The sequence below is a fragment of the Acanthaster planci genome, linkage group LG12, assembly GCF_054643075.1.
Source record: "Acanthaster planci isolate LZ-2023a linkage group LG12, COTS_SCS, whole genome shotgun sequence".
NCBI classification, from domain to species: domain Eukaryota; kingdom Metazoa; phylum Echinodermata; class Asteroidea; order Valvatida; family Acanthasteridae; genus Acanthaster; species Acanthaster planci.
The window spans coordinates 7,802,293-7,829,341 of record NC_141788.1 but is presented as its reverse complement, the minus strand read 5'-3'; the positions used below and the strand labels follow the sequence as shown (position 1 = coordinate 7,829,341).

At 44.2% G+C, this 27,049-nt stretch overlaps 2 protein-coding genes across 3 annotated transcripts in view; one reads left to right on the top strand and one right to left on the bottom strand.

Annotated features, from left to right (window-relative positions):
- Positions 1-817: 817 nt before the first annotated feature.
- Positions 818-14,088, bottom strand: kat14 (lysine acetyltransferase 14). Its single transcript, XM_022231985.2, has 16 exons — positions 14,015-14,088; positions 13,370-13,485; positions 12,777-12,996; positions 12,493-12,607; positions 12,058-12,186; positions 11,450-11,604; positions 10,135-10,280; positions 9,858-9,977; positions 9,162-9,282; positions 7,954-8,224; positions 7,523-7,643; positions 6,943-7,137; positions 6,378-6,493; positions 4,882-5,087; positions 4,159-4,340; positions 818-1,832 (listed from the first exon to the last, which is right to left on the bottom strand). Exons 2-16 carry the CDS (start codon positions 13,418-13,420, stop codon positions 1,659-1,661), a joined length of 2,322 nt encoding a protein of 773 aa, XP_022087677.1. The 5' UTR covers positions 13,421-13,485; positions 14,015-14,088; the 3' UTR covers positions 818-1,658.
- A 30-nt stretch (positions 14,089-14,118) lies between these two features.
- LOC110977683 (uncharacterized) overlaps positions 14,119-27,049 on the top strand; it is a 36,030-nt gene continuing 23,099 nt past the window's right edge. The window contains exon 1 of one of the 2 annotated variants that reach the window (XM_022231988.2): positions 14,119-14,242. The gene's annotated coding sequence lies outside the window, so the exon portion shown is untranslated. Of the gene's footprint in view, positions 14,408-27,049 lie in introns of both variants that reach the window. The other variant, XM_022231987.2, reaches the window with a different exon arrangement.

Genomic DNA, 27,049 nt, shown 5'->3' with positions numbered 1-27,049 from the left:
CAGTGCAGGGACGTTAAAGAGCCTTCATAGACAGGTGTCTTTTCTCCAATGTCAAAAAGAGGAAAGGAAATAAGAGCAACACAAGCCAAGATTTGAAATGCGGATTCAAACATTTTTGGAAAGGGGCCAAATCTGCCCTGAGCGGAAGTGCACCGGCAAAAGAAAGACAGCTGATTATAAGCGGGTTCTTGCTTGCATTCTGCGCGTATGCAAAGACCATACATTAAGGAATGAATTCTTTACGCGCACTCAGCGTGCTCCGCGTCAAACGCGCCATTGATCTCCATCATAAACGCGCGCCTCGCCGCCTATGCAGTGAGTATCAAAACAAACACGCCCTCTATTGTTCCGCTCAGAGCGGATATACCAGGGATACAAGATTCTACATCGTGATGTCCTAGAAACCTTGTTTGGTGTAGTCTTGCACTTTCAAGAACAATAACCCTCATTTACTGATAAACTTGTATTTAAAGATACACGCATTTCTTTCGATTGTTGCACGTGTTTTCCATACATGTATGTGTCAGTGGGGGGTGTCTTCATTACCAAACTCCCCCCTTTCCTTGCCACGCCCACTGACAACTATGCACTTGTCAAACCAAATTCTGAGCCACAGACATCTTTTTTTACCGGGTGATAAACTTACCCGTATTGGAACTCTCCTGGCACACATTCTGTTATGAGAGACACATGTTGTCAGAGAGGTACGCACATGTTGTGAGAGGGGTGGACACCGAAAAAAAGACATTTTGCACGAAACGTTTCACTCCCAAAGAAACAAGCAAAACAATGGAAAGATGTGACACCACTTCAAACATTATCTTTCCTGTATTGAGTTTTATTGATCACCAGACGTGCCAAGACTCATCCCTAGGTTCTTGAGGTCCTACTAACAGCGTGAAGAACATTACTGGGTTTCATAATACAAGTGCTTTCAATTTTTGGACGACTTTTTTTGAGACACTGACAAAAGCAATTGAGAACCGAGTCGCGCATTAACTTGAATACAGTTGTCTTCAAGGATGTTGTTATAGAGGCTGTGCATGGAAGTCGTCTTACAGTGCAGTTCTTTGTTCCACAGAGAAACCTCTTGGGTGCGTTCGCGTGACTACTCCTGTTTATACAAGTAGGATTCGTACGCATTACACTCAGGTGCAGGAGTATACTCCCCCGCTAGCGAGAGTATACGCTCACTGAAGTGCAGATCGTACTACAGCCATTCAAGCACTCAGGAGTATACTCGGGTTAACGCTAGTACCTCACTTGAATGCACCCTGTTTGTGCATATTCAGTAGAACAAAAGCACTGGCCTGCAAGATGGCAGCCACAAAAACCCTCTAATGACAGCCCACATGATTAAACTAGTGCCAAGTCAGCAAAGGGGCACTTTGAACCAGTCATCCCATTGTCACACCCACATCATCATCTTCACCACCATTGTCCCTCACTTTCCTTGTCTTCACCACCATCACCCCTCATCGTCACAACCATTTTTCCTCGCTTCGTTATCGCCACCACCATCACCCCTCCTCCCTCATCTTCACCACCATCACCTCTCACTTCTTCATCTTCACCACCATCACCTCTCACTTCCTCATCCTCACCACCATCACCCCTCCTTCCTCGTCTTTACCACCATCTTCTCTTCCTAACCCTCGTCACCGTCTCAACCTCAGGAAGAAGGCATGCCGGCACTCCCGACTGTCCTGGGGGTAGTACTTCTCGTAGAAGTCCAAGATGAACTCCTCGGGCTTGAAGCCAAACTTCTGATACAGGAGCATGGCCGAGTTGGTGGCCGAGACATGAAGGGTGACGTCCTTGCCCATGCATGTCTGAAAGAACAACCAACAAAAGATGGCGGTACAGCCAGCAGTGCCAGTCCTTACAAGTCCCTACCAGTCCATCACAAGTCACTCTGTCAGTGTCACTCAAGTCACTCTGTCAGTGGCGTAACCAAGAGGGGCACCGTCCCCCCTCTACCATTTGATCAAAGCCTGTGCCCCCTGTGAGCCCCCCTACCCTCAGAAATTAGAGAAGGGAAAAATCTGTTGACGGTCAATGTTTTAACTGTGACCAAATCCACTTGGTGCCCCCTCCAGAAAATGAGGGCCCCGCCCAGCTAAATCTTCCCTAGTTACTAGGCTACTGCACTCGGTCTTGTGTCAAGTCACAATGTATCCAAATGAGATGCAACAAAAGCATTTCTTTGTCTTTGTTCACCCTGTGACTTAATATGTCCTGTCTTGTGAAAGGACTTGTGACTGGACCTGAGAAGGAACTTGTGAAAGACTCCACTACAGCACTGTAGGCCATTGGCATGGGAAGGCTATTTTGATGAGGGGGTCAACTTTGATATGAAAAGGGCACTTGGAATCCATGTTTAAATGTAGGTGGCACTCTTCATGCAACGTTGCGGCTTGACATTGACTGCGACATCAGTGAAGGCATTGCTTAAAAAGAGTACTCATGGAAAAGGGCACTTATGGACAAAAAAGGACTTGTAACAAAATATGGGGGGATATGGAGGAAATCGTTCATACAGCACAAAGGCACTTTAATCTGTGACTAATGAATTTATATCAAAGTTAAACTAAAAACCCTCAAAAGAAGGAGGTCATGGGTTGACGTCCCACTCAAGAACAAACAATCACTGCTTTGTAGCCAAATCCATTTTTAAGTCAAAGCACAACATTGGCCACATTTATACCACATTTGATAGGGAACGGTCCCTGGGGAACGGTCAGACAGGGAGACTTTTGTCACGTTTCAGGCAGACAGCCAGTGTCTTGACACTCAAGTACGGAGGAGATATGCGCTCGTCAGATTTCTGCTCAAGGTCGAGGACGGGCGAGGCATACATGGAATTAGCGAGGGATCAGTAATGCTACCAACGGACCCCTTATCTGGCAATCACACCTATATACAATCTTCAAGAAATAGGCTCGCTCACACCTAGTCCAAGACATCTGCATTCTTGTTTTCAATGAACAAGAACCCGGTCTCAAGGCAAGATAGGAGGCCATCAAGTTTCAATTTGATGTCAGTTTCAGTCGTTCACCAGTGATGGATAATTTAGTCAGGGGCACCTGGCTTCACCCGCAGATTTACATTTAAGGCAGCAGCGTATCCAGCTTTGGGTGTCGGGGGGGGGACTAAATTCAAAACTGAATGAAGCTTTGGGCTCATTCCACATGATGTCGGGGGAGAAAAAAAGATCAAAGCCCCCTTACAGTCTCGACATCCTTGCCTTTATTGCATGGTGTTGGTTCTTGGTGCAAATATTTGATAAAGAAATAAACACCAAGTATTTTCTTTCCTACTTACCTTTGATGTTTTCTTTGTAAAAAAAGGAAACAAAAAACCCCTCCCCAAAAAATTCTGTGGAGGGGGGCCAAGTTGACCTCTGCTGGATATGCCACTGATTTTAGGTCAACCATCTGTACCATCACAAAGTTGAACGACATGCATTTCTTTGTGTGGTGTGGATGTTTGCAATATGGTATTCAATTTTCTTTTACTTCTTATGTGTGTGTGTGGGGAAGGAATATTTACATGCATGTGTCTGCTGTTCTACGTTTCTGCTCATACAAAAAAGACATCTTTGCAGTCACGATTTTGTAAATGTTTTGGCTTCTTTGGTAACCGCTAACCCTGCCGGACGCATCATAGTGCAGCAGGTGGAATAGTCTGGTGTATTTTGTGTTGCACTTGGCAATCAACAGCAGCCAAACAAACTGGCCATGTTGAGACAATGGGAGCTAGTCCCATAGAACGATGCCATGGTGGGATCCTGTGGTGGCTGGTAACCACAGACTCCCAGGCTGTTTGGCCTTGGGGAGAGTTGACCTGTTGGATCATGCTACACCGGGTGAGCAAGTGACAAAATAGACTGATGTGTCTGGCAGGGTGTATAGCCGAAATGCCCTGGAGGGTTAGGGTTAACGTTTTGTTTTAAAGGCGAGAAGAGTAAAAAATGAAGTTGTTAAACTCTGGCGATGAGCAAGGTTGAGGTGGTGGTATGCGGAAATGGTCTTCTGAAGAAGTGAGATGGTAAATGAAGCAGATCGTATGGGGTGGGGCGGACAAGGTTGGGTGGGGCAGGATTGGGTGTGGCAGGGTGGGTGGGGTTGAGCCTGGGCATCAGCTTCAATTGCTTACCTGTATCAGATGGTACACCATGAAAGTTCCGATGCCCACACCCCTCCACTCCGGGTGCACGAAGAGGAAGGAGATGTAGGCCTCGTTGAACTTGACATCTGGCACCATGAAGCCAAAACCAATGACCACCTTGCGATAGAGGACCACCACACTGAAGTCCGGGTACTGGAGGCACTCCGACACTGTCCGAGAGAAAGAAGTGGATGAAAGGCTGTTGGAGTGGTGGTTATTAACCACTCCCTGCCGGGGATTCCAGATCCTGACACGTATGCTTTAAATGCGTGGCCGGGGTCTCCGAACTCGGACAAAGGGAACTGGGCCTTGTAACAAAAGACTGTACTCGGAACAAAAGACCAGGCTGCTGAGAATTACCAATATTTTTTCACTCTCAAAAGTGGAGATAATCCAGCCTTGTTTTGAAACAGTATACCATGGGTTGGGCCTTTAGAGCGAGCGGATTACCACCGGGGACAAAAGCACCCCACCACCGAAGCGATGAGCCACACAGCACTGCTGCATGCTAATCTGGCGCCTATTGAAAAGACGCCAGCAGCACACTGAGCCAGGTTCGTGAACAAAAGAAAGTTATATAACACTGCAAAATCTGGGCTCTTCGTGAACAGTCTTGTATCTGGTCTTGTGACTAGTCTTAAGTCTGGTCTTATGGATGGTCTTGTAATGAAAGTATGATGGCCTCAACTCAAACACTGACTGTAAACTTACAGTCTATTCCTGGCCAGAAAAACTCCCGGCACAGGCTGTTGACAGAGGGGATGTGCTGGGGTCGGAGGTAGCAGTAGTCGATAGGCGCCAGGGGCTGGGGCGTGAAGCTAGGGTCACACTGCTTCCGATGCTGCATGATCTCCCCCATCAACCGGAGCTTGGTGGGGCGTGACTCGTAGTCCCTCCTGATGAAGGGTTTCAGCACCCTGTCCAGTAACCATGGTAACATCATAAATTGGAATTACCAGTTTGTGAATGGTGTTGTTAAATCTCGTTACCCCACTTTCTCCTATTAATGCTCGTAATAGCTATTCTGCACTTGGACGTTACACAGTACCTCACGAGTGTTTTTTAATGAATGCAGATGTATGCAAAACAGCTTTGTTTTAAAGTTCTTCTTCCAAGTTCTGAAGTATGCTGAAATGTATGGCTGTAGAGTAAGAAATAGGAAGAAAGCTCAAAACATTTTTTCTTTATAAAACAGGTTTTGCCTTTACCCAACGTATGTATTGATAAACACTTTGTGCTCAGTGCTTGTCCGAGAGCTTGTGAAAGAACTTCACAAGCTTACTCGGGTGGGACTCGAACCCATGACCTCCTGCTTACTAGCGCAGACGTCTAACCTCAAACAGGAAGCTGAGTTGAATGAGTGTGCTAAAGGAGTATTTAAGTATTTAGATAAAGTTTGGTGAAGTATGGAATGTACAGATACTTGCAAAACATATTTCAGCATCCTTTTCTTCGTCAGTTGAGAGCTTTAAATGTACGTAATACGCAAATGCGCATTTTTCTTATCGCGCACCAGTTCCTGTTTGAACGTTTCAATGCGGGTCCAACGCAAAATGTACATCTTCCAATGAACACTCGAATAAAAGGACAAATAATCAATCAAATCCGGTACATCTCTCAAAAGAAGTGTAATCGGTCATCATAAACCAAGCATGAAAAAATCCCAGTTCCACAACCTTTGCACTTTGCGGAAATGTCCATTTTATATCGGCGAATGTTTGATGCATAATTTTAATCCTTCTGAAAACGTTGCAGCTTTTCAAATTAGATCCAACATGAATTTCCCACGTTTCAAGTACTGGGCGTCCATGTGATCTACCCGAGAGACATAAGCACGAAGCAATGACGTCAACAGGAGTCCACATTTTTTTCGCGTTTGCATAGAACATGCAACTAAACCTCTGTAATATATTCCCATTCGTGATCAAAAGCCTGTTTGCTCAGACCATACAATCTTGTCTTGACTTCCCAATACCTGGTTACCCTTGTTGAATGAACTTTCGATGAGCCAATGTAGGTCCCCTCTTTTTGAGTGATCACTTCAGTCACGGCAAATTCCAATCCAACTGCTCCCTCCAAAATCTCAACAAGGATGAAAATTTGGTCATTTCAGATCTGTCTTTGCTGTTCCAACTGCTGATTTTGAGAGGAGAACTGCTCCAAACAAACACAAAAAGACAACGATGGTGGAAAGTCGGACACACTACCTGGATGTGTACGGAGATATGATACTCTGCATCATGGCCACCTCGTCGCAACCGACCAGCCGGGCCCGGAAGGACGTGTGGTGGCGCTGTTGAGCACGTACAACAGTATTGGGCATCTGTATTGAATAAACGAAAAAGCGGACTTATATATATTTTTTTATTTTAGAACTTGTGTTTTCCTCATTCCATGTAAAAAAATCTTCTACCCAGTGAGATGAGTAAGGTAATACAAAGGAATGTAGCAGAGAAAACATCTTAAGCGGCGGTCTGACAAAATCCTAATTCAAGCAGAGCAAGAGAAGTGAACATTTTTATATGACTTTTGCATTCTTTCTTTCACACCCAGCGAAATCAAAAATAGAAAAGCTAAAACGACACAAGGACTTTCCGTAATTTCAATTACTGCCTGCACTAAAGTGCAATCTAATGTTAACCCTAACAGTCCTCAATCCTTCACCTGTTGGAGGATTGAGGACTGTTAGGGTTAATGTTGCTGTTACAGATGTGAAATAAAACTGGAAAAAATAATGAGCAAATATGCATAGGATCTTGAAAATGTTCATACCTGGAAGCGATCTAGAATGCGATAATCTCCGGTGTCGTGGCTGGACGACACCTTGGACGGGCTGAGGTGTCGCAGGGGGCTCTGAGTCAGCAAGAGGTCAGAGATGGAGGTGGGCTTGATGCCGGTGACCCGCTGGAGGATCTGCTGCACGGTGGCGTCCAAGTCAAACAGCGGCAAGCCCAGGTTTCGCTTCTCCTGAGCAGGAGAGGGAATTTTTTTTTCCAGCTTGTATTGAGGCAAGAGTGGATCAAGGGAACCAATGGGGACGTTCCCCCATCCCCAGAAAGAAAAGACCCAAACCACTCCACCACTCAGAAGGCCACAGAAGGCTACATGAAAAATGTTTAAAATTCTTTTGCCCCCCTCCCCCCAAAATCAGTCTCCCCTTGAGAACTTGGTTCTCAATCCGTCGCTGCGTTGAGACAACATAACACCCCACTGACGCTAAGCAAACTAATGTGAAAACACTTCCTTCCAAAAACAAGTGAGATGCCAACAATTCTAGCCTCAACCTTTGGAAAGGTCACACAAGGATACATGAAGAAATTTCCTAATTTTGTTTGGGAGTTCACAGCAATACCTGCCTGACCAGTAGCTTTCGCCTAAGCCGCCTAGCCGCTGGGTTCTTGTCTACGGCCTGAGAGCAGGACTCAAGTACTCGGAGTAACTGTTTTTCCTCATACACACTCATTGGGAGGTATCTATGGAAAGAAGAAAGCCATCACTACAAGCTGTGTTTTGAGTCAGTGTGATTGGGATGTTCCGAAGATTGATTATTTTGGCCTTTGAAGATTTTGGTTGCATGATATCTTTGGTGTTCGTGTGGCCAGTCACTATCACCTTTATGCATGAACTGTTTACGTGCACATAACCAGTGAGAAGGTATACATGAGATCACCCAAAGCCTTATCGAAACTGACTGGCTGAGGCTGGGGATAGCACAGGCATCAATAGGAAGTAGTCGCAGCCACTAACAAGCATGACATGGCATTGTGTCTCTCCCTGACTTACTTGGGCCCTTCCTCCGGCTTCTCATCTGCTCTGACCTCGGCCGCCTTTGACCTCCGGGTCAGCGCCTTGGAGACGGTCTCGGCCCTGGTGTCGCCTGGCACGGCCTTGGGCTCCCCGTCCTTGTCGGCCTCACTTTCCTTGTCAGTGGCCGTGGAGCCATTGCTTCCCTGGCTGCTGGGCACTGGGGTGGGGATGCGGAACAGTGGGATGCCCTTGGAGGGGGGGATGAACTCCTCCTCGTCCCCTGCCATCAAGGCCGAGGGTATGGTCTCTGCATGGGTGGGGATGAATGGAGTAAGGGGGTGGGGAACAGACAAGGAAGCGGTAATATGGGGGGGGTGAGCATGGTTTAATCCGATAAAAGGAGCATCTTAAAAATTCCGATGAGAACATTGCTTGTTTCAAGGGGAACACCCACTTTCCTTCTTTCTTTAACCACTTCCTGCTGGGGATTCCGGAATCGGAGATGTATGGTTTATATGCGTGGCCGGGGTCTACGAACTCGGACAAAAGACCAGGCTGCTGGGCATTACCGACATTTTTCACTCTCAAAATGATGAGCCACACAGCACCGCCGCATGCTAAGAGGTCAGCAGTGCACTGAGCCAGGTTTGTGAACAAAAGACAGTTATACAACACCGCACAATCTGGGCTCTGTTTACAAGGCGGGCATCAATGAAAGTCACCTGTCAACTTAGAGTATCGCCTAAAGATTACTTTGTGCGGCTATAAACGACCGTTAAATGAAATGATGAATTTTTGAAGGATTTTGAAAACGGAAAAAATGATAGTCATGCCAGCTCAGCATCATCAACATTTAAAAATGCCCCGGCATGAAGTGGTTAATAGACCAAGGCGTGTTCCCCAATGGGAACAGAAGTCAATGAGTGTGCACACTATTACTTGGGCATCAAAATTCCTAATCGGGATTTACAGCAAACTCCAACAAGGAATGCACAGTGTTCCATAAAGAAGCATTCCAGAAGGGACATGAATGTTCAAACTTTTGATAAATTCCCTACAACTCGAAGTAAAAAGGGGATCTAACAATTAATTCACATTAATAGCAGGAAAATTTTATTGCAGGGAACTTGCATAAGCCTTGGAATTCAAACAGACATTACAGGCTACAAGAAAAAAGTGAAAAAAACTCAGTGAGGTACTTATGAAGACATGCCTACTGCTTTTGAGCTCCTACGAGACCTTACCTGCCGGAGTAAGATCGCTTTCGTTCAGGAGGTTGGAGAGGAGGAAGTCAGAGCTGTTGTCACCTCCCAGTAAGCTCAGGACAGAGGGCGAGTCGGGAACAGAGGGAGGTAGCCCAAAGCTCTGCAACGAAGTTGGTAGAGGAGGAGTTTAAGTGACAGCTGTTGAAGAAAGCGAGTGGCTTAGGAAATGAATCTGCATCTTGGCCTGAGCTGGATTCGAACCCGGGTCGCAGAGATGTCAATTTGGTGGAAAGAAAGGGAGGTACCACTATGCCAGATGGTTCATCAAATTTGTTGGCACGATGCCGCCATAATTTTGACAATGGAGTCTGTGCACTGTCTGATATGTCCTGAAGCGTACAAAATTTGAGAATGCCCAAACAATGAAGGGTCTCCAAGAGTGGGCATTGGACGCATTGCAGCTCCCAGGTGTGGGCCTAGCCTGTCCCTTTATTGCCACTGAGGGCGGTGCTTACGCAAGAAAACCAGAGCTGTTTACAGAGAGAGTTGCAACACGAGTGTCTCAACTAGTGGAACCAAAATGGTGGATTATGCACCAGTGCATGCGGAAAATCAACGCACAATAGCTGCATGCTGCGCACATGATGAACAGCCATTTTGGTTTCAAAACCTGGAACTGGCACTGCTCTCTCTCTCTGTCTTAGGCAGCTCTGACGGGGACCCAAACCCACGTACCTCGCTGCCAAAGCTGTCCATGCTGCTGTCGTCGATGTCCAACTCCCTCTGGAGTTTCACCTTCTTGGTGAGCTCCTCGCTGGCGATAGCCTGCTTAGCCCTGCGGATGTCCTTGGCCTCCTGCCATTCAATTACCAGAGGGAGGAAAAATTATAACAAATGAGACAAAAAGTTGAAGAACAGAATTGATTAAATAAATTTCAGCCATTCGTTGTGGAGTTTTGGATTTCTTTTTTGTAAAAATTCAGAAAAATAATATCTTTAGAGTTATGAATACCTGTGTTCTGCTTCTTTTTTCCTTGAGTTCAATAGCCGACTCAACAGACGTTCCCCTCTTCCTGTTCCTCAACCCCTCCACCTTAATGGTTGGTTCAAAGGGAACCTTGGTTTTCCTGCCAGCTGCATACTGCTTCCCAACACCAGCTGGAATAGTCCAATGAAAAATAGGGGAGATAAAACATGGGGTGACCTACATTTCTCAACAATCGCAATAAGCCTTTTGCAAGTTAACAAATCTGGTACACTGAGTTCTTTAAATTCACAGGAACATAACAATTTTAATTCTCCTTACTAAAGACACTGTTGCCATACCTCATGGTTCGGGGCAAGCTTTTACTAAGTTACATAAGAGATGCCTTGCCTCAATACACTGTTCTCAATAGATAAGAAGGGCACAAAGGAACCAGTCCATTCCAGAGATAGTGGTCGCTATGCGAAAGCTTGCCCCGAATCACAAGGTATAGCAAGTGTCTTTAGTCTGGGGAATTCAAATCGTTATGTTTATGTGCAATCAGATAAGACAGCGCACAAGATTTTATTCAACTTTGACTCGCAAATGGCTTCTTGCTTTGACGGCAGACAAAGCAAGCTGACGGAAATGTCTATCTGATAGCCACTAGAGGATACCAAAACCCAATCTAAACCTGATTCTGCTGTCCGTCGCATTCAGGGTATTGTCTTGGTGTCCTTTATTGGACACCCTGTGGCTACCCATTGGCAACCTCTTTTGCTATGTAAAATACTAGTAAAGGAACAAAACTTCAGCCCTTTGGACGCTCGCTTTATTTTTAGCTTAAGACAAATTTAGACATCCAATCTTTGCATTCTGACAAAAACCTGGCTCCTTGAGATGCTTTCTCGTTTTTATTTGGAAAGAAAAGGCCCACTGCATTGTTCTGTTTCTTTTTCCTGCTTTATGTTTCTTTGAGCATCAAAAAGCTCCCTGGTTGTAAGTGCTTTTGATTTGGAAGGAAACGATGAAACAAACTATATAGGGATTTATGACTCAATGTTCAAAAAGCCATATCCTCTCTGAGTGATCTCTGTTCATCACTTCCCAGGTCGTATTGTGTAATTAGAGCGTGATCCCTGGCTATATGGTGTTTTGCATTAATGGCTTCTGACCAGCACCCCCCCCAAACAAAGATATTGACAAATGGGAAGAGCCACCAACACAAAGCTGGATGGCTCAGTTGGTAGAGCACTGGTACGGTATTCTAGAGGTCGCAGGTTCAAATCCCTCTCCAGTCAATTTCTTTGTTCATCTTCATAATCATAGGAAGATAAGAGAAAGGAAAGAGAGGTCAGCTTACGAGGCACCTCCGGTTTCAGCTCTGGTGGTTTCATCTCAATGAGGGACCACCATCCTGCCTCACCGAACTCGGATACACCCGACTTGAAGAGGGACTTGTTGCTGACGGAGAGGACCCCGGCCACTGTACCGTGCCACGTCTGGGTCTTGGCTTTGCTGCGAACGAAGAAAAAAACAACCTAGTCATATCGGCAACGATGATATGGGAATTACCAATGGCTTTGAGGGGTATCATAAAACAAGCCTACCAAGTAAGTTACTGAGTGCTTCATATCACTGAGTCAGTGTTGGCGATTTGAGTCACCAATTTCGTCAGGAGTCAGACTCGAGTCCCAATTTTTTTGAATTGGGACAGGACAAGGAACAAAATGAAATTGGACTTGACTTAGGAGAAACATGACATGTGACATGAATAAATTTGACCAACTGAAGTTGGAAAAGACACAAGGCAGATGCATCTTAATACAACGTAAACCAGAAACCAAAACAAAACCCTGTAAAACCAAAACCTCGAAGTATACCTCAAGTTAAATCATGGTCAATTTTGCGTTCTTCTCTGGCTGCTTTCAGTTTAAAGGCTTTACACACTAACAGCAAATCCTGAAATACCTGTTGCCAAAAATCAGCGTCCAGTGCTGGGAAATGAATTCACAGATGTCCTCCTTCCATCGGAAGAACCCCTTGCGACCGCTCTTCTTGAGGCCGAGGTTGTAGAGAGCCAAGATGACCACCTGTTGCCTGGCAACCGAAAAAAGGAGACAAAGCATCTCCCAAGAATTGAGGCTCTGTCTGGTGGGAGAAAAAGCTTTGGTGACGTTTGACTTTGGTTAATCTTTCCAGCCAATTTGATCCATTCTGTGAGGCACAGTTCTCCTCATGATTGCAAATTTCACCCAAAAAGGGGGTAGGAATCAATTCTGTTTGATTCATTTAATAAAAGAACCACCAAGGCCTCGCCAAGAATCAAAATGAAGGCTTGACCCTGGGATTTGGAAAACTCGGTGAATGTTTAGCTGTCACTTTTGATGGGAACCAAACTCTTACCACGTGAGCTTCATCCGCGCAACCACCTCCTCATGGGTATGACTACAACCCTCACACCTCAGGGTGAAGTAAGAGTCGCCATCAAGCGTGCTGGGGTTCCCCGTCTTCAGGCAACCTGTAACAAGGAAAACTTAATTCCGTTTGTAACAAAAATTTTTCAGCGCTGTAAATTTGACAGAAAAGGCATGCGACTGATTGCGGCAGGATTGGCGGACCGTGTGGCAAGCTGGACCGATACTGCGGCGACCAACGATTCAACCAAATGATTCATCCAACAATCTCACCCATGTGAAATCTCCTCTTGCACATGTCACACTGCAGCATCAGGCCCTCCTTGGGTCTGTTACAATAACACTGCGGGTCGGTGTCCTGGGGTGTAGTAGGGTCCTCAGGGGGCTCTGCGACGACCACAGGCGAGGTCTGCTCCGAGGCGGTGACCTCAGCCTTCACCTCCTCGCTCGATTTGGTGTCCATAGAAACGACGTCAATCTCCTCGACATCCCCCTGTCATATCGCCAATTGATACAATGTCTGATTACCACAGACTAATCCGACTACTGGAATCAAAACCCATTACCCTGGTAAAAGCCCCCTCCGTGGCAATCTCTACACATTAGCTGAATACTTGTATCTACTTGATCAAACGCAGGCTGAGACATGCCAAACAGCAAGTGCACCCGAGGTTCACACAGATGCGCAAAGGTACGTACATGTACACATTGGTGTGGTGTAATCAAAATGAGGCCTTCTCCTAAGATAAATCTTCACCATCATAGAATTTCTGTCAAGGTAATTATTCCTACCAACACTTTTGCACTTCAACGATAATGTAATTTTCTTTGGAATGCACTAAAGAGAAAAATCCACAACCACTTACTGGATCAATAGCTTCCTCACTTGACACAGAAATTTCTTTGGCCAGCGACATAATCTGATGTTGTGGCGATGCCTGATGGGGGATCCTTCCGCAAGAGGACAAAAATGTCTGTCAATCTGAGAAGTCAGTCAGTGTTAGTAAGGATCAGAACAACCAACACAGTGCAATCAATCATCCCACTTACAGAAGGCAGGATCCTGACTGATACCATAAGTTTTAACTTGGCAATAAATTTGGGGGCTAGGCATGCTGGGGCTTGCCTGAAAAAAAATCAACCGTTCTCCAGAAATCAATGGTCAAATTCAGTGGAAATATAAATAAATAGTTTAAGTTTTTGCCAAAAGACTTCATCAGTATCATCTTAATACTACAACATGTATAACCAGTCATGACAAAACTAAGGTAATAATAAGCTACACGCATTTGGTGATAGAGCATATCACAACTGGTCAATACAACCATGGAGGAACACAACCAGACAACAATCAACACCTGCAGCATTGCATGCAAACATGTAATTTCAAATCATACGTATGTCGCGATAACAGCACATAACGGGTTTACGCAAAATAAAATATATGAATGGCACAATAAACACAAGATCAAGGTATTTTAGTTGTGTGACGACAATGCACGATGTCTTACCCTTTACGGTGATCGATCTGCACGCAAAAAGTGCACAGCGCCACCAATAGGTGAGAGTTGTCCAGGGAGAGCTAAAAATAACTTCATCTGAAAGTAGTCAACTAGACAGCATGAGCCCGCGACTTTGAACAATGCCTGTGGATATCCTTGGCTCGCGAGCCGTCCAGAGATTCCGCCGATCTTTGCATTTCCAAGATGACAAGAGTCCACTTCTGCATGATTTGGGAGGTGAGTGTTGAAGATGGTGGTTTTTTGGGGTCGAGGGAAGGTGAAAGAGTGTTGAATGTTTGGGAAGGCGAGTCATGGAGCTAGCTAGCCGTGATCTCACACAACCCGGGAAACACGGCGATGTGGAAGATGCACTCAGCGCGCGGCACCAGGAATTTGTGGCAGGTGAGTGTGAAGTTCTACCCGCATTGTAAGTTGTAGCGTTGAACGTATCAAGTGCTGGGCTCTGGCACTCACCTACAATGAACCAAGTATATTTTAACACAAGTGGAAGGAGACCAAGGGGTCACCTCCGATTTTTTTCCAAGCAGATTGATGGTTTTCAGTTCCTTCAGTTTTTTTCCCATTTCGTTTGTTCTTTCTTGTTCTCTGTCTTCTTTTTCATTCGTCATTATTTTCCTTCAGCAAGTCTTGAAAATAGGTTCGTACGGGAAATGTTATAATATATGAACTTCCACAGTCATGATTGACATTTTTTTTCTCGATTCACCCGCTGGACTCTCACGATCGGGGCTGACTTACATATTAAAATCTTTCCTGAGTGGTAAGGTAGAATGGCTCCGCTGTTACTGCTTGTCATCATGTTTGTTCAGTCGACTGTGGTATGGTGAGAGCATCCTTTGAGCATTGAGGTTTGGGCCCGTCGCAGGCGTGTCCTCCAGTATCGTTCTTGCCCCGAAAAGTGGCCATTCTTGAAGACGCCGATGTACAGGTCAATTGTTTATACCGGTCGGAGTGCTTAGGGTCACAGGGGTGTGCATTTATGCCCCCGTCACTAAAGTCCCCTCTGGGAAGAGATATTTACTCAGTGTTCAAGCTATTTTCGTGTCATTGTCAGATGCTCCTCGCCAATGAAATGTGTAAAATAAAATATTTGTTTCTGGTACGAATTTGCTGTTTGAATGAATGTTGATCACCTTTTTTTAATCAGTTCTAGTTAACAAGAACATGGAGGTAGGAAATACCTCCATGGCAAGATTGTGCAAAGCAGTAGCACATATAACAAGGACACTAGACACCACAGTGTTGACAACAATGCTTCGTCAGGGGTCGTAGGTCATTTTTGTTTGCAATGTCTGTTTACGCTGTAGGCCCTCTTTTGTTTCGAAAACAAGGAGCAGGTTTCAAAATGCAGTGCTAATTGCGCTGCTTGTGTAAGTTGTGTACATGTAATTTAAGACCTCGAGCCCTGCCATGCAAATATTATTTCACAGGTTGGCCATTATCATTGTTGCACAAGGTGTCTCCCACGCATGCCTCATCGGAATAAATAGTTTTCCCTGGCTATATAAGATTACACAAATGCCGTGCATTCCCTGACAAAATATCATTCGGCGAAGTGGTCTCAGCGTGTTGTTGCAAAAGCAGTATTGTCCGGGTTCTTGATATGCTTGTCACGTTACAGAATCATGTACGTAGGCCTATATACGGCCGAGTTGTGAAAAAAGTACGAACAATCTTTGGACTCGGCTCTACATCTGCCGTCCATCGACTGCGCCGACTCACTGTCAAAAGCTCTTTCTTGAAACAAGCCTTAATTCTGACGGCGGCTCTGTGTCAGCTAGAGGTTGGTAAACTGCTTGAGGGCAGACAAGTTTCGTGCGAGGATGTATACGTTAGTGTTGGAAAATATGTTTGAAGACAGGCATATCACAATACTGCCGTTTCACAATAGTGCGCCACCAAGAGTTTGCCACGCGTTGGCCAATCACAATGCGCGAAAGTTGTCGACTCAATGCGCGTTTAGATAGGGTCGACAAATTTCGAGCGTTGTGATTGACTAACGCGTTGCAAACTCTTGGTGGCGCACTATTGTGAAATGGCCGTATTCACCATGGATGAAAGGGGCGATGTTTTCGTCATTTGTAGGGTCACATCAAAATTTTCTGTACGTATTTTTGGGTTACGGTCGTTCGTTCTCCGGATCGAAAACCGCATACAAATCCTCTGACGTTAAAAAGTGCCTGTTCTGTATTGATTTTGTTTCTTTCAGTTTCAATTCAAATTCATAATCGTTACCCTTTATTGCGGGGAAATGTGAAACGAAAGCAAACTAAAGTAAAAAATAATCACAAATTATGCTTTAAATTAAAAAAAGAACACAAACAAAGCAACTCCTGCCTATTTTAGAACAAGTAACTGAGCAAAACAAAGCACCGTTTATGCTCTTTCAGTACACTGGAATTATTACCAAAAAATTGCACATGAAACTCTCTGAAATGGAAACTTATTTTTCCCCTTTTTATCTAAATATTGGGGCTTTTGTTTTCGGCGCCCAAATTCAGTTTACGCGCCTATCAAGAAGAGTGTTTCGTAGACAGTTCTTACGAGACACAACGTACGTCTTCTAGTATAGTACTGAAAATGAGTCAACCTGACTTCTGAACACTTTCGTATGTGGATGAGTCTGTTTGTGCATTCAATTAGGGACCCTGAACAATAGAGGACAATAAGGTCCCCGATTGACAGAGGTTCCCCGATTGACAACTGTGTACAAAACATATGGGTGGTCTTCTACAAAAAATTAAAATACAAACAGAAGAGGAACAATAGGGGGCCCAGTTGCAGGCAAATACATACTTTCTTTTTTTTTACATTGCTTCTTTTTCCCTCATGTACATTTTGATCAAATGTGTTTAAGAAGTAAGTATACTCAGGGCCCTTTTAAATTTCCTGAAATATCTGAATTCTTTTAATTCACCAGGATGGAAATGAGAGCATCAACGCTCAAATTCGTCTAATCAGTTCACATTGCGCATGCCTTTCAGCTCGACAAACCATACAGCATTGAAATCAAATCCACGAGCGTCTGTCCGGCCAGCTTCAGTTTGTTGATACACAATTGGAATGCGTATCTTTTGATGCAGACTCCCCCAACGGATAGGCAGAGAGAGGGGGGGGGGAGAGGGAAAGACTTAAAGAGCGGATGTGTACACGTCTATCCATTCAAGCTGCGACTTTTTCTTCAGCGTTTCCCTAGGGTTGCACGAGAATAGACCCGTGTCTGTGTGATTTATCGATTGACTTCCATTGTTGATTATCACCTTGTTTATTTACTGGATCCCCCCCCTGTATAAACTCCACGTGTGCCGTTTTTTTTGCCAGCAGACTTGTCTCTGTTTGCTTTCCTTCTCGTTGTTTTCGGAAATGGACGGCGCTACGTCTCAAGATAGACCTGTTACGGTACTTAACTTTTTTCGAGCTTTTCCTGTAATCCCTATGTGAACATGTGTGCTATCGGATGTATCTTCCAGGTACTATGTACAGTGGCGTAGCTACATGGTGGGGGGCACAAGGGGGCACCAGCATCTTATGGGGGGGGCACCAGCTTTCAGTAGTGTGTTTTTAGAGGCAAGTATTTTGTTAGCCTTGTTCAATATCCATTCCTCCGTTTTTTTGTCAGTGGGAGGGGGCACCGGGAATTTTTTTTTGGGGGGGTGGGATGTGCCCCCAGCCCCACCCCCCATTGTGGTTATGCCACCGATTGTGTACCCAACAAAATTTGAATTGAAGTTAGTGGAACGACTTCTTTGTGCACGACAAAAAAGGTGAAAACTAAAACAGTATGGGGCGTGGTAATTGTTTCTTTTAAAATGAGTTTCACACACGGTGCAATGCTACACAGGACAGACACTGTCACAACATTTATGTTTTTTATAAGATTGGTGAATGAATTACGTCTTGTTATTGATGAAATAATGTCTGATAAATAAGATGGCTGGACTATTGAAAGTCAAATGCCCATATCTTATTTATTATAGCGCCTGGCTACCAATTATGTTCAGTAAACGTATACCCTTCTGAAAATATAAATGTATTATAAATCATATATAAACACAGACCTGAAGCATATTTCTTTTGTGTAAGTACGGACAGTCATCACAACCCTGGACACCTCCTTCGTCACTCAACCCGACCAAAATGGTGTATCTAGGTTTTGATTACTGCCTGGAACACAAACGAAATATATTTCCGGTCTGTGTTAATTGATTGCGAGGGGAAAGCAATTTATATATGATTTATAATACGCTGACATACGGGCAACGGTAAATGTATAAGCGTTCATATTTTCAGAAGGGTATACGTTTACTGAACGTAATTAGTAACCAGGCTCCTGTTAGATGGGTAATGTGACGCAAAATGAAGTCAAAGTTGAATGATCGCTGCAATTTACAATTTAACACTACAGTCCATGTAAGGTTCAATAGTCTGTTAAATAATTGAATTCAACGTAGTCTTCTGCTTGTTCAGTCCAGTAAATAGATTCCAGTCTTCACCTGTTCTTCTACACCATGGAAAGCAAATCTTTGCTAAGAAATACTCATTCTTGGACTTGCTTTATTTGGTTGTATGATCTAATTTTTATACCTCATGTTTGGTCTAGGTGCAAGATAGGACCATTGACAAAAAATGCGAGCTTAGTATGATATTGGGTACATTCGTATCCTCGTAACTGTATTTCTGATCACCTGCCAATGATAACAAATAACTTAGCAATAAATAAGCAAAGGAGATGTACATGTAATAGGAGCAATGAAAAAGCGAGAATAAACAGTGAAATTGGTAAATGAGCAAGGAAGGGGTACGTGAGCAGTGTAACGAGCGATGAAATGAGCAAGAACAGAGCAAACTTTCTAACTTAATGGGTTTGCAGTGTGATCCTAACAGACAAGTACAACTCAAACTCTACAGCAATATTCAGACCATTGGGACATTGAACCTCCCAAATGTCAGCTACCATGTGCCAATACTTTCCTAATAGGCTGCACCTAACAGTCTGTTCAGTGAGGGATACGTAACTTCAATCGATTCGCCAAAACTGCCTTTGAATCTTTTATTCGTTGGATTAGACAACGGCGGATTGAACCATATACTGTATTCTTACTCTTATGTTTATAGTGTGTACGTTTTACTCCCGTGTTTTCTGCAGTGCAGTCCATACTTTTAAGGACAATGTTGACGGTGTAACTCATGATTTGGGCTGTGATATACACAGACATACAAATTGTGTCGTGCAGGGAATCGATAATAAGCCTCCTATATAACACGACTATTTGAAAACCCCGCGAAATTTCAGACCTGTCGATAAGTGGATGACTAGACGTGGGATATGCCCGGCTGCTTGCCGTTTATAGATGACTCGGTGTTGTTACGTCATTATTCCCTTCATATCCCCGCTGGAGTCTTGTACCCATACAAAGGCTATTAATTAACGATATGGCATGCAAAGGTAAAGAGTTCTAGAGTGTGTCCTATGTAGGGGAAGATTGCGCCGACTTCCTCTCTCTGTACGGCATTTTTGTTTACATGGTCCCGTATTTCCTAATTTTAGGTAAAATTAGTTTCTTGATTCTTTTGGTTCTGGTTGTTTTTGTTGTTTGTTTTCGCCTGGACAGTGATCAAACCTCTGATTTCGGTATGATTTTACACACACCTTAGTGGTTAGGGTTGGGGAAGATTTACAGTATTTTATGAATACTGGCCTACATACACTCGTACATACAATTAAAATAAGTGGGGAAAAATGAAATATCCTGTACCCTTGTTATTTTTTTTTTCCTGTACAGATGATATCGCTCACCGTAACAAATAGAAACATACATGCAATGGTACGTTCCATGGTCCCCTCCAAAATTACATTACACCCCCCCGTGTAAAAGGAAGATAGTGTTTCCACATTTTATGTTAATGAGGGTCACATGGAGCCAAATCCGGCCCTCTGATTGGTCGAGAGCCCGTCAAAATTACGTAATATCGACTGGATAGAAGGGCTTCACTACTCTGGGCTCTTTCATAATTAAGTATAAGACTTGAAGCTTTGCATGGTGGGTGAAACATGAGAAATTGGTTTGGTACGCCATGGAATCAATCTCTTTTGGACGAGGTGTGGTTCTTAAAAGAACCGGTGAGTATATCAACTCGACGTTTCGGCTAGTGTGCTCTGGCTGTCCTCAGGAGTCGACACACTTCGTTCCAAAAGAGATTGATTCCATGGTGTACCAACAAACCCATTTCTCTTTCATAATAATACCCGTGCCTAATTGTCGAGTAAAAAAGGAAGCGAGAAAATTATGAAGGTCCAAGAGAACGTCATGTGCACAAGGGAATCGACTGACAGTCCACCCTGGTATTTTATAGGCCTGTCAGGCTGACCTGCAGACCTGCTTTGACCGCTACGACGCTGACAGCCCAGGTTGGAAAACACGTAAATATGAAAATGTATATGCGCTTTGAGTAATTGTCGGTAGGGATTTAGGGCTGCTTGGACACAGTCCATCCCGGGAGAGGTTAAAGAGGTTGTGGACTGGTACAGTGTTGCGGCTTGCTCCAGTTTCATAATGTGTGTCTCCAGAGAGACCGATTATGCTGGAGCATCTTCCACAATACTGATTAATGCATGAGAAACTAGCCGAAAAGTGAGCGAATTGCTGTGTGGGGGCTTAGCTAGGTTTTAAAATGGCATACAAGTCAAACTGTTGCATGTTGTTTTGCAGTTCAATCATTCATTTCAAGGAAAGATGAATAAAGAATGAATTCTTGCATGCAGCGATATAGAACGATACTCGAAATTGGTTGGCGTATGTTGGGTTGGGCTAGGGTTTGGTGGGTTGGGTTAGGATTGGGTTAGGGTTCGGTTAGTGTGCGTTGGATTGGGTTGGGGTGGAGTGAGTTGGGTTGGGCTGGGTTGGGTTAGGTTTTGTAGGGTTGGGTTTGGTTGGATGGGGTTGGTTTGAGTTTGGCTGGGTTGGTTGAGTTGGGTCATGCAGGTTTCCGAATTGGGTTGAATGAGGAATAGGGTGGCTCGGGTTGGGTAGGGTTGTTTGGGTGGATTGAGCTGGCTTGCTGGTTGGGGATCGACATGGTTGAGTTAGGTAGTAGGATGTCAGTTCGTCGGTTGAAGTGAGAATTATTTGATTGGACTTTTAGCTTCTGGGCGATTTGGTTGTTTGTATTGTTTTCATGTCTCACTGGTTAATACCGACTGAAATCAAGTTATTGTAAATAAAATATTGAGTAATTTTTGGGGTAAAATCTCGGCAGTATAAAGTCTTTTTACATGCTGTAAACAAGATAAGCTGCCTAGTTTAACATGAAATGAGACTTAAATCGGGCAGTAAGCCTACATCTGTCGACATGGCAGACGAGAAACGATGATCAAAATGCATTAAATCTGCCCTTTTCGAACCGAGAAAGCAGGTCGCCGAGCCATCGACTTCACCCCGTTCCAACTCGACCGTCATTTTCCCCATCTCGTCCATCAGGCGTAGATCGTTGTGACAGGTGCAACATGCGAGCCTCGCTGTTTGCTCCTCAAAATTTAATGTTTGGTCGTAAGGCCTCCTTGCGGGGGTAGGGGGACGCTTCGATGGGGGGGGGTAAATCCCTGCTCAAATCAGTTTGGCCGTTGTCTGTAGTAACGCACGTGTCTGGAGATCCGTGAGGAATGGCTTCACAATTTACCCTCGCATCTTTCAAAGACACACGTGCCATTGCACGATCGTCGTCAACGAGATGTACTAGGCCTTATTCACGGACAAGCCATTTTCAATCTTGTTCCCTGAATCTATCATATTCAGTGAAATCCGTGAAATGGGGTGGTGCCAGATTATTTTTTATTCCGCGACTCACTTTCCCTTTTTTTCAGATTTGGCATAAAACATTTGGATAAGTTCCTTTTTCCTCATTTTCCCAATTGTTTCTTTTGCTTTTGCTTTTCTGTTCCCTCTAGATCTATTGTTGCTGTTGTTCGTTGTTGATGGTGTTGTTTGTCGTTGTTGTATGTTGTTGTTTGGTGTTGTGGTTGATGTTTTTGCTGCTTCTGTTGTTTTGGACAAGCGCCCCCCCAAAAAAAAGCCCACGGGTCACGACTTAACATCGGTGAAAGCACCGGTTGTTGGGATCCAATAATTTATACTTGTACTTACACTGACAGCGGAAAATCCCAAATGGACGAGCGAAAGCAATTCGTCGGCGGCTTACAGCAATCCAGGCAGTTGTTGACGTCACCCATCTGTCTTTTCCATCATGTAAACTTATACCCTCCTAATGGTGCAGATTTTGAGGGATTTAATTTGAATCGATTTCCAGATTCAGCGGCAAGCGATCTCTGATGCTGCGCGCTCGGAAGTGGCTTATAAGTTCCAGTGCTGCAGTGGAAACTCAACCTTTCGAGAAAACAGCGAAAGTTCACACGCAGTTTCTGCGTATGAAATATAAAAATCTTATCTCCTTGCTGGCAAATGCGGTATACAGCATCTTATTCAGACCCGGTAAATAGAAACGACTTGTAATTTATGTATACGCATTGCTCGGCTCTCTTTTGCGAACGTAACAAAATGGAAATGTCATTGTCATATCGACACATTTCTGCGCACAAATGTACGTACAAAAGGGCTTTTCTTCGAGCATTGTAGGGCTGATGTTGGGTCCATCGACATGACGTCATTGTAATGTAAGGGGGCACTTCAAAAGAACCATTTCCCACTGGCCCAATGGGACATCCACACACCGGTGAGAACGATCCCTAGATCATTCCACCCCGAGGCGGCGATCTGAAGGGAATACCGTACCTTGTTCCCATGGAACGGCCGCCAGTTCTGCAATGAGAACAAGGTTAAACTGTCGTCGTCTGCCGTCCCGGATTGTTATGAGCAAGGTTGGCCGAGGATATTTTACAAATGCTATGCGTCGTTTTGAGTGTAGGGACTTGAATGACGTTTATTCGCTGAAAATCGAATAAACAAATTCGCGGTACTTAATCCTCTCACGCGTGTTTCTCTTGTCAACCAACACCAATCATACCTCGGGTTTGTCAGTTGTTTCTTGATTTCCTTTTGTCGAGATTGACTTCAAATTAAACGACTGTTAAAGCCGCAGGAGGTCTGGTGACTGAGCATTAAAACAAACTAGAGATTAGAAACTCCACGGTTACTGTTGTTCGTCGCCAGGGGGGCGTGACGGGACGAAACTCGGAAGCGTTCCTTGTGTTTTCCCTCCTGCGCCGTTCAAATATACTCAAGGCACGTAACGCGGGTTAGGCAAACATTGCCATGCATTGCTGCTCAACAGCTTGAGAAAACCTTCCAAAGCCTCGAAACGATGCTATAAGCTTCCTTAGATCTCCCTGACCGCACCGGAGGATATTTGAATTCGGAGCCGGCTGAGTTACACTCCCGCACCGCCCGTGCGTGTAGCCGTCGCGTCTCGTCCCGGGGCTCCCCGGGGAACTCAAGTGACATTCGGGGGGCTTGCCACAGTGTGTTACCGCTTGCTGTAACAAGACAAACAACGTGCTGTCCTAGCTTCTCAGTCTCGTACAAGATCCGTTGCTTGAAACTCTTTGCGCCAGCCAGTGATCTGCTTACTTCAGGTAATAAAAAGATTTGTGTACATGTATACGGGCAGGCAAACTTCTGTTAATAAAACCCTGTGATTTTTATGATATTGGTGTAAGAACTCTGGATTGCATCCTGTCAACGCTCCAGTCTTAAATAATCTTAACTGTTAACGTGGCACCATTGAGCCCTTTTCAGGATTTGAAATAATTTTTAAAAGCATAAAACATTACGGCATTACGGGCGATTCACAATACTGCGCCTCCAAGAGTTTGCAACGCGTTGACCAATCACAGTGCGCGAAATCTGTCGACCCTTTCCAAATGCGCATTGGGTCGACAGATTTTGCGCACTGTGATTGGTCAACGCGTTGCAAACTCTTGGAGGCGCACTTTTGTGAAACGCCCGTATTCATCGTTTGGGCATAAATGTCTTATGTGTTGAATAACACCTATGGTGTTGGCCGTCCACATTTGACCTTTGTTAGCTTTCTTGAGTTTTGTATGGAAATGGAAGTAAACAAGCTATATCTAGTGGATCCCTGTGTGTTCAGAAGGTGGTACGCCATATAATTATAATGTTGTCTCTCAAGAATCGTTGAACTCCAATTTCCGACCATTTAAGCTTTGAAGATCAAGTAATAGACAGATTTGTGTGTTTGGACTCATCTTCGGAATTATTCACGTTATGCACATTTTCTATTTACGGGAGTCAGGTTGGCGTAGTAGTTCTTTCCTCGCCTTCCACCTCTGCGGTCCCGGTTCGATTCCTGGCCCGGTCGACATGTGGATCGGGTTTTCAGTCCCTACCTAATTCTGTGGGTTTTACCCAGAATTTTCCTCTGGGGTTTTCCTCCCACCTCAAAAACTGTGACTGCTTCCCCCTGTCTCCTCTCTACAGGTTTCTTCAGGCTAGTAAGATACAGTGCCTTGGGCAATTTTGAGGAATCCTTGGAGTCATTACCAGAAATGATTTATAACAATAATAATAATAACAAAGCAGAAAACTGCGATAAAAAATACCCCAGAATGAAACTTTTAGAGTGAAACGCATTCTTGTGATAATTGTTATTATGGAGACAGGTGGTTTTAATTTTAAACCACATTTTAGGCCTATATTTGCGGGCAAGCACCTGAACTTAATCTTTAGCCTTTTGGAAGATTCTGCACATAATTGATGCAGAACGAAAAATTCCTCTTTTATGAAGACAGTGAAGAAAAAGAAAGCTGCAGCATCTGCCACCCAAATCTTCAATTTTGGCTGGACGCAGGAGTGACTTTAAAAGCGTGCCCTGGATTTGCAGAGTAATTTAACGTAGAATATATCGAGTCCAAAGAGGCGGCTGAGCAATATCCAAAGGTTCCCAAGGGTATGATATATTTTGGAGTGTTAATGCAGAGGATCTTCCATTAGTGAAATGTGCGGGGAGGAAATATGTCACATATTTTATCATTTCAGATTTTTAGAAAGTATAGTGCTTTGGGCAGCGGCGAGTGTTGATCAGAATTGCTTTCTGCAGGGCCCTTCCATTATCTCCCAAAAGAGAAAATCCCAGTGATTTGACTAGATTCTGTCATTAGCAAAATGCCAGATGTCAGGACTTCGGAGCCAAATCCTTTTGATTGCAGTAGTTCCACTCTGGATTGAATGCGTTTCACTCCAGATTAATCATTTAATCCATGGTTTCAATGGCATAGTGTCAACTTTTACTTTTTATGAAAACCACAGAGAGCAGTGTCGAAAGTTATCCAGGGTATTGCATATTAATTACATTTCTCATCTCGCTGAGTAACGTTTAAAGCCACGAAGGCCAACTTAACGTTGTACCCTCCCCGCGGAATTGCTGCGTGCGAGTTCGCTTGAATTTTGATTTTTTCCTTGTTTGATGGAATCCTTTCTCCAATTTCGAGTGTAATTTCAAACCGAAAGCCATTTGGAGAATGTCGTAGGAATATACAATGTACTGCACAGTCACGCTCATTGAACACGGCTTGCGGGAAAAAAAACAACAGCGAAAAAAGCGATGCTGCAGGGATTTGGAACGTTTAGCTTTTCGCTCAGACAAGATGCTGGTAATATCCTGATGCCAAGAAAGTATCAGTCAATAATCGCTTTGATGGCCAACTACGTGTATACATTTTCGAAGATAGAAACTTAAAGACCATTCATTTCTGAGGGCGTCATTCACAGATAGCTGACGTTTTAACATATACTGAGAGGCGGTCCCTCAAAGGCTCTCCCGTCAGGCTGTATTCGAGAAATATCGGCGTATAAGTTAGGTTACCCATCAGACCGAGAAACAGTCCTTTAGTGTTGTTGTTGTACACGATTGGTCCGTACATAGTGTTTAAATCTGGCAGTGGTGTACAAGCGGTCAGAAACGTCCCCATGTAACGCGTGTCCGATCGGGTAGCACCTTTAAACTTTACATTTTTGCCACCTGTCGACCACTTTCACTCAAAATTATATCTGTGCTGATGTGCTGTTATGTGGAAGTGCATTGTGGAGATATTGAAGGTGCTGTAGAGATGCGCAGTGCCATAACAGAACTTTGTTATTCGTGTGAGGAAATTCATAAATTTGTCGCTGTCTATTCAGGGCTGCCCTACATTATACTTCTTAGCTTGAAATATCACAGCCTACATTGATAATGTTTGTGGGGAATAGGCATAAATTTACATTGCAGCAGACAAGAGCTACAAAGTGAAGTGAGGTTGCGAGAACCTACCTTGAAAACATTGAAGATGCGGTTCCTCATCACAAAGGGACCCTCGCCTGTGGAGAGTCTGACGCTAATATTCACAACAACGCCTGGGGTACAGAGGCGTCTAGCGTGCCTCAGTAGCGTTCCTCGACCGCGCACTCTGTGTTATGTTTTGGGGGGAAATGCGCGGCGAATTCCTCCCATCAATATTGGATTTGCCTGCGTACTTTGAGGTTGAAATACCTCGCAGATAGTATTTTTTGGTACTGTTAAATGAAATTGCATACAAGAGTTGAATCTATTTAAATGCCGACGGAAGTCAGCTGCCACACCGTCGCAAAATCTCACACTTGTCAATTTTGTCTTGCCATAGCTCAGAAAAGAATCCCCCCATAAAGAAATGCTTGTATAACAAGAACAGTGAAGATGGGTCGCTTTCATTTTCCCCAGAGACTGGCGATCTCACATGTTCTCTTAAATGAAAACAAACAATATACTTAAGACTTTCGACTCAAAATTGTACTTTTTATGTCACTAAGTAGTTGACGCCATGTGACGTCACCTCTCTTTTGAATAGGCTGTGAGAGGCGAGCAAACATTGCCGTGTTATTTCTCTCTCAACCTGCTAACTGGAGTTGAAATTCATATCGCCTTTGTTGAGCAGTTGCCACATTATTCGATCTTCATTATATTGACGTGGCACTTTTATTTGGCCAATCTCTTCTGATTATATTCATCACGTGATTTACCTAGACTCTTCATTGAGTC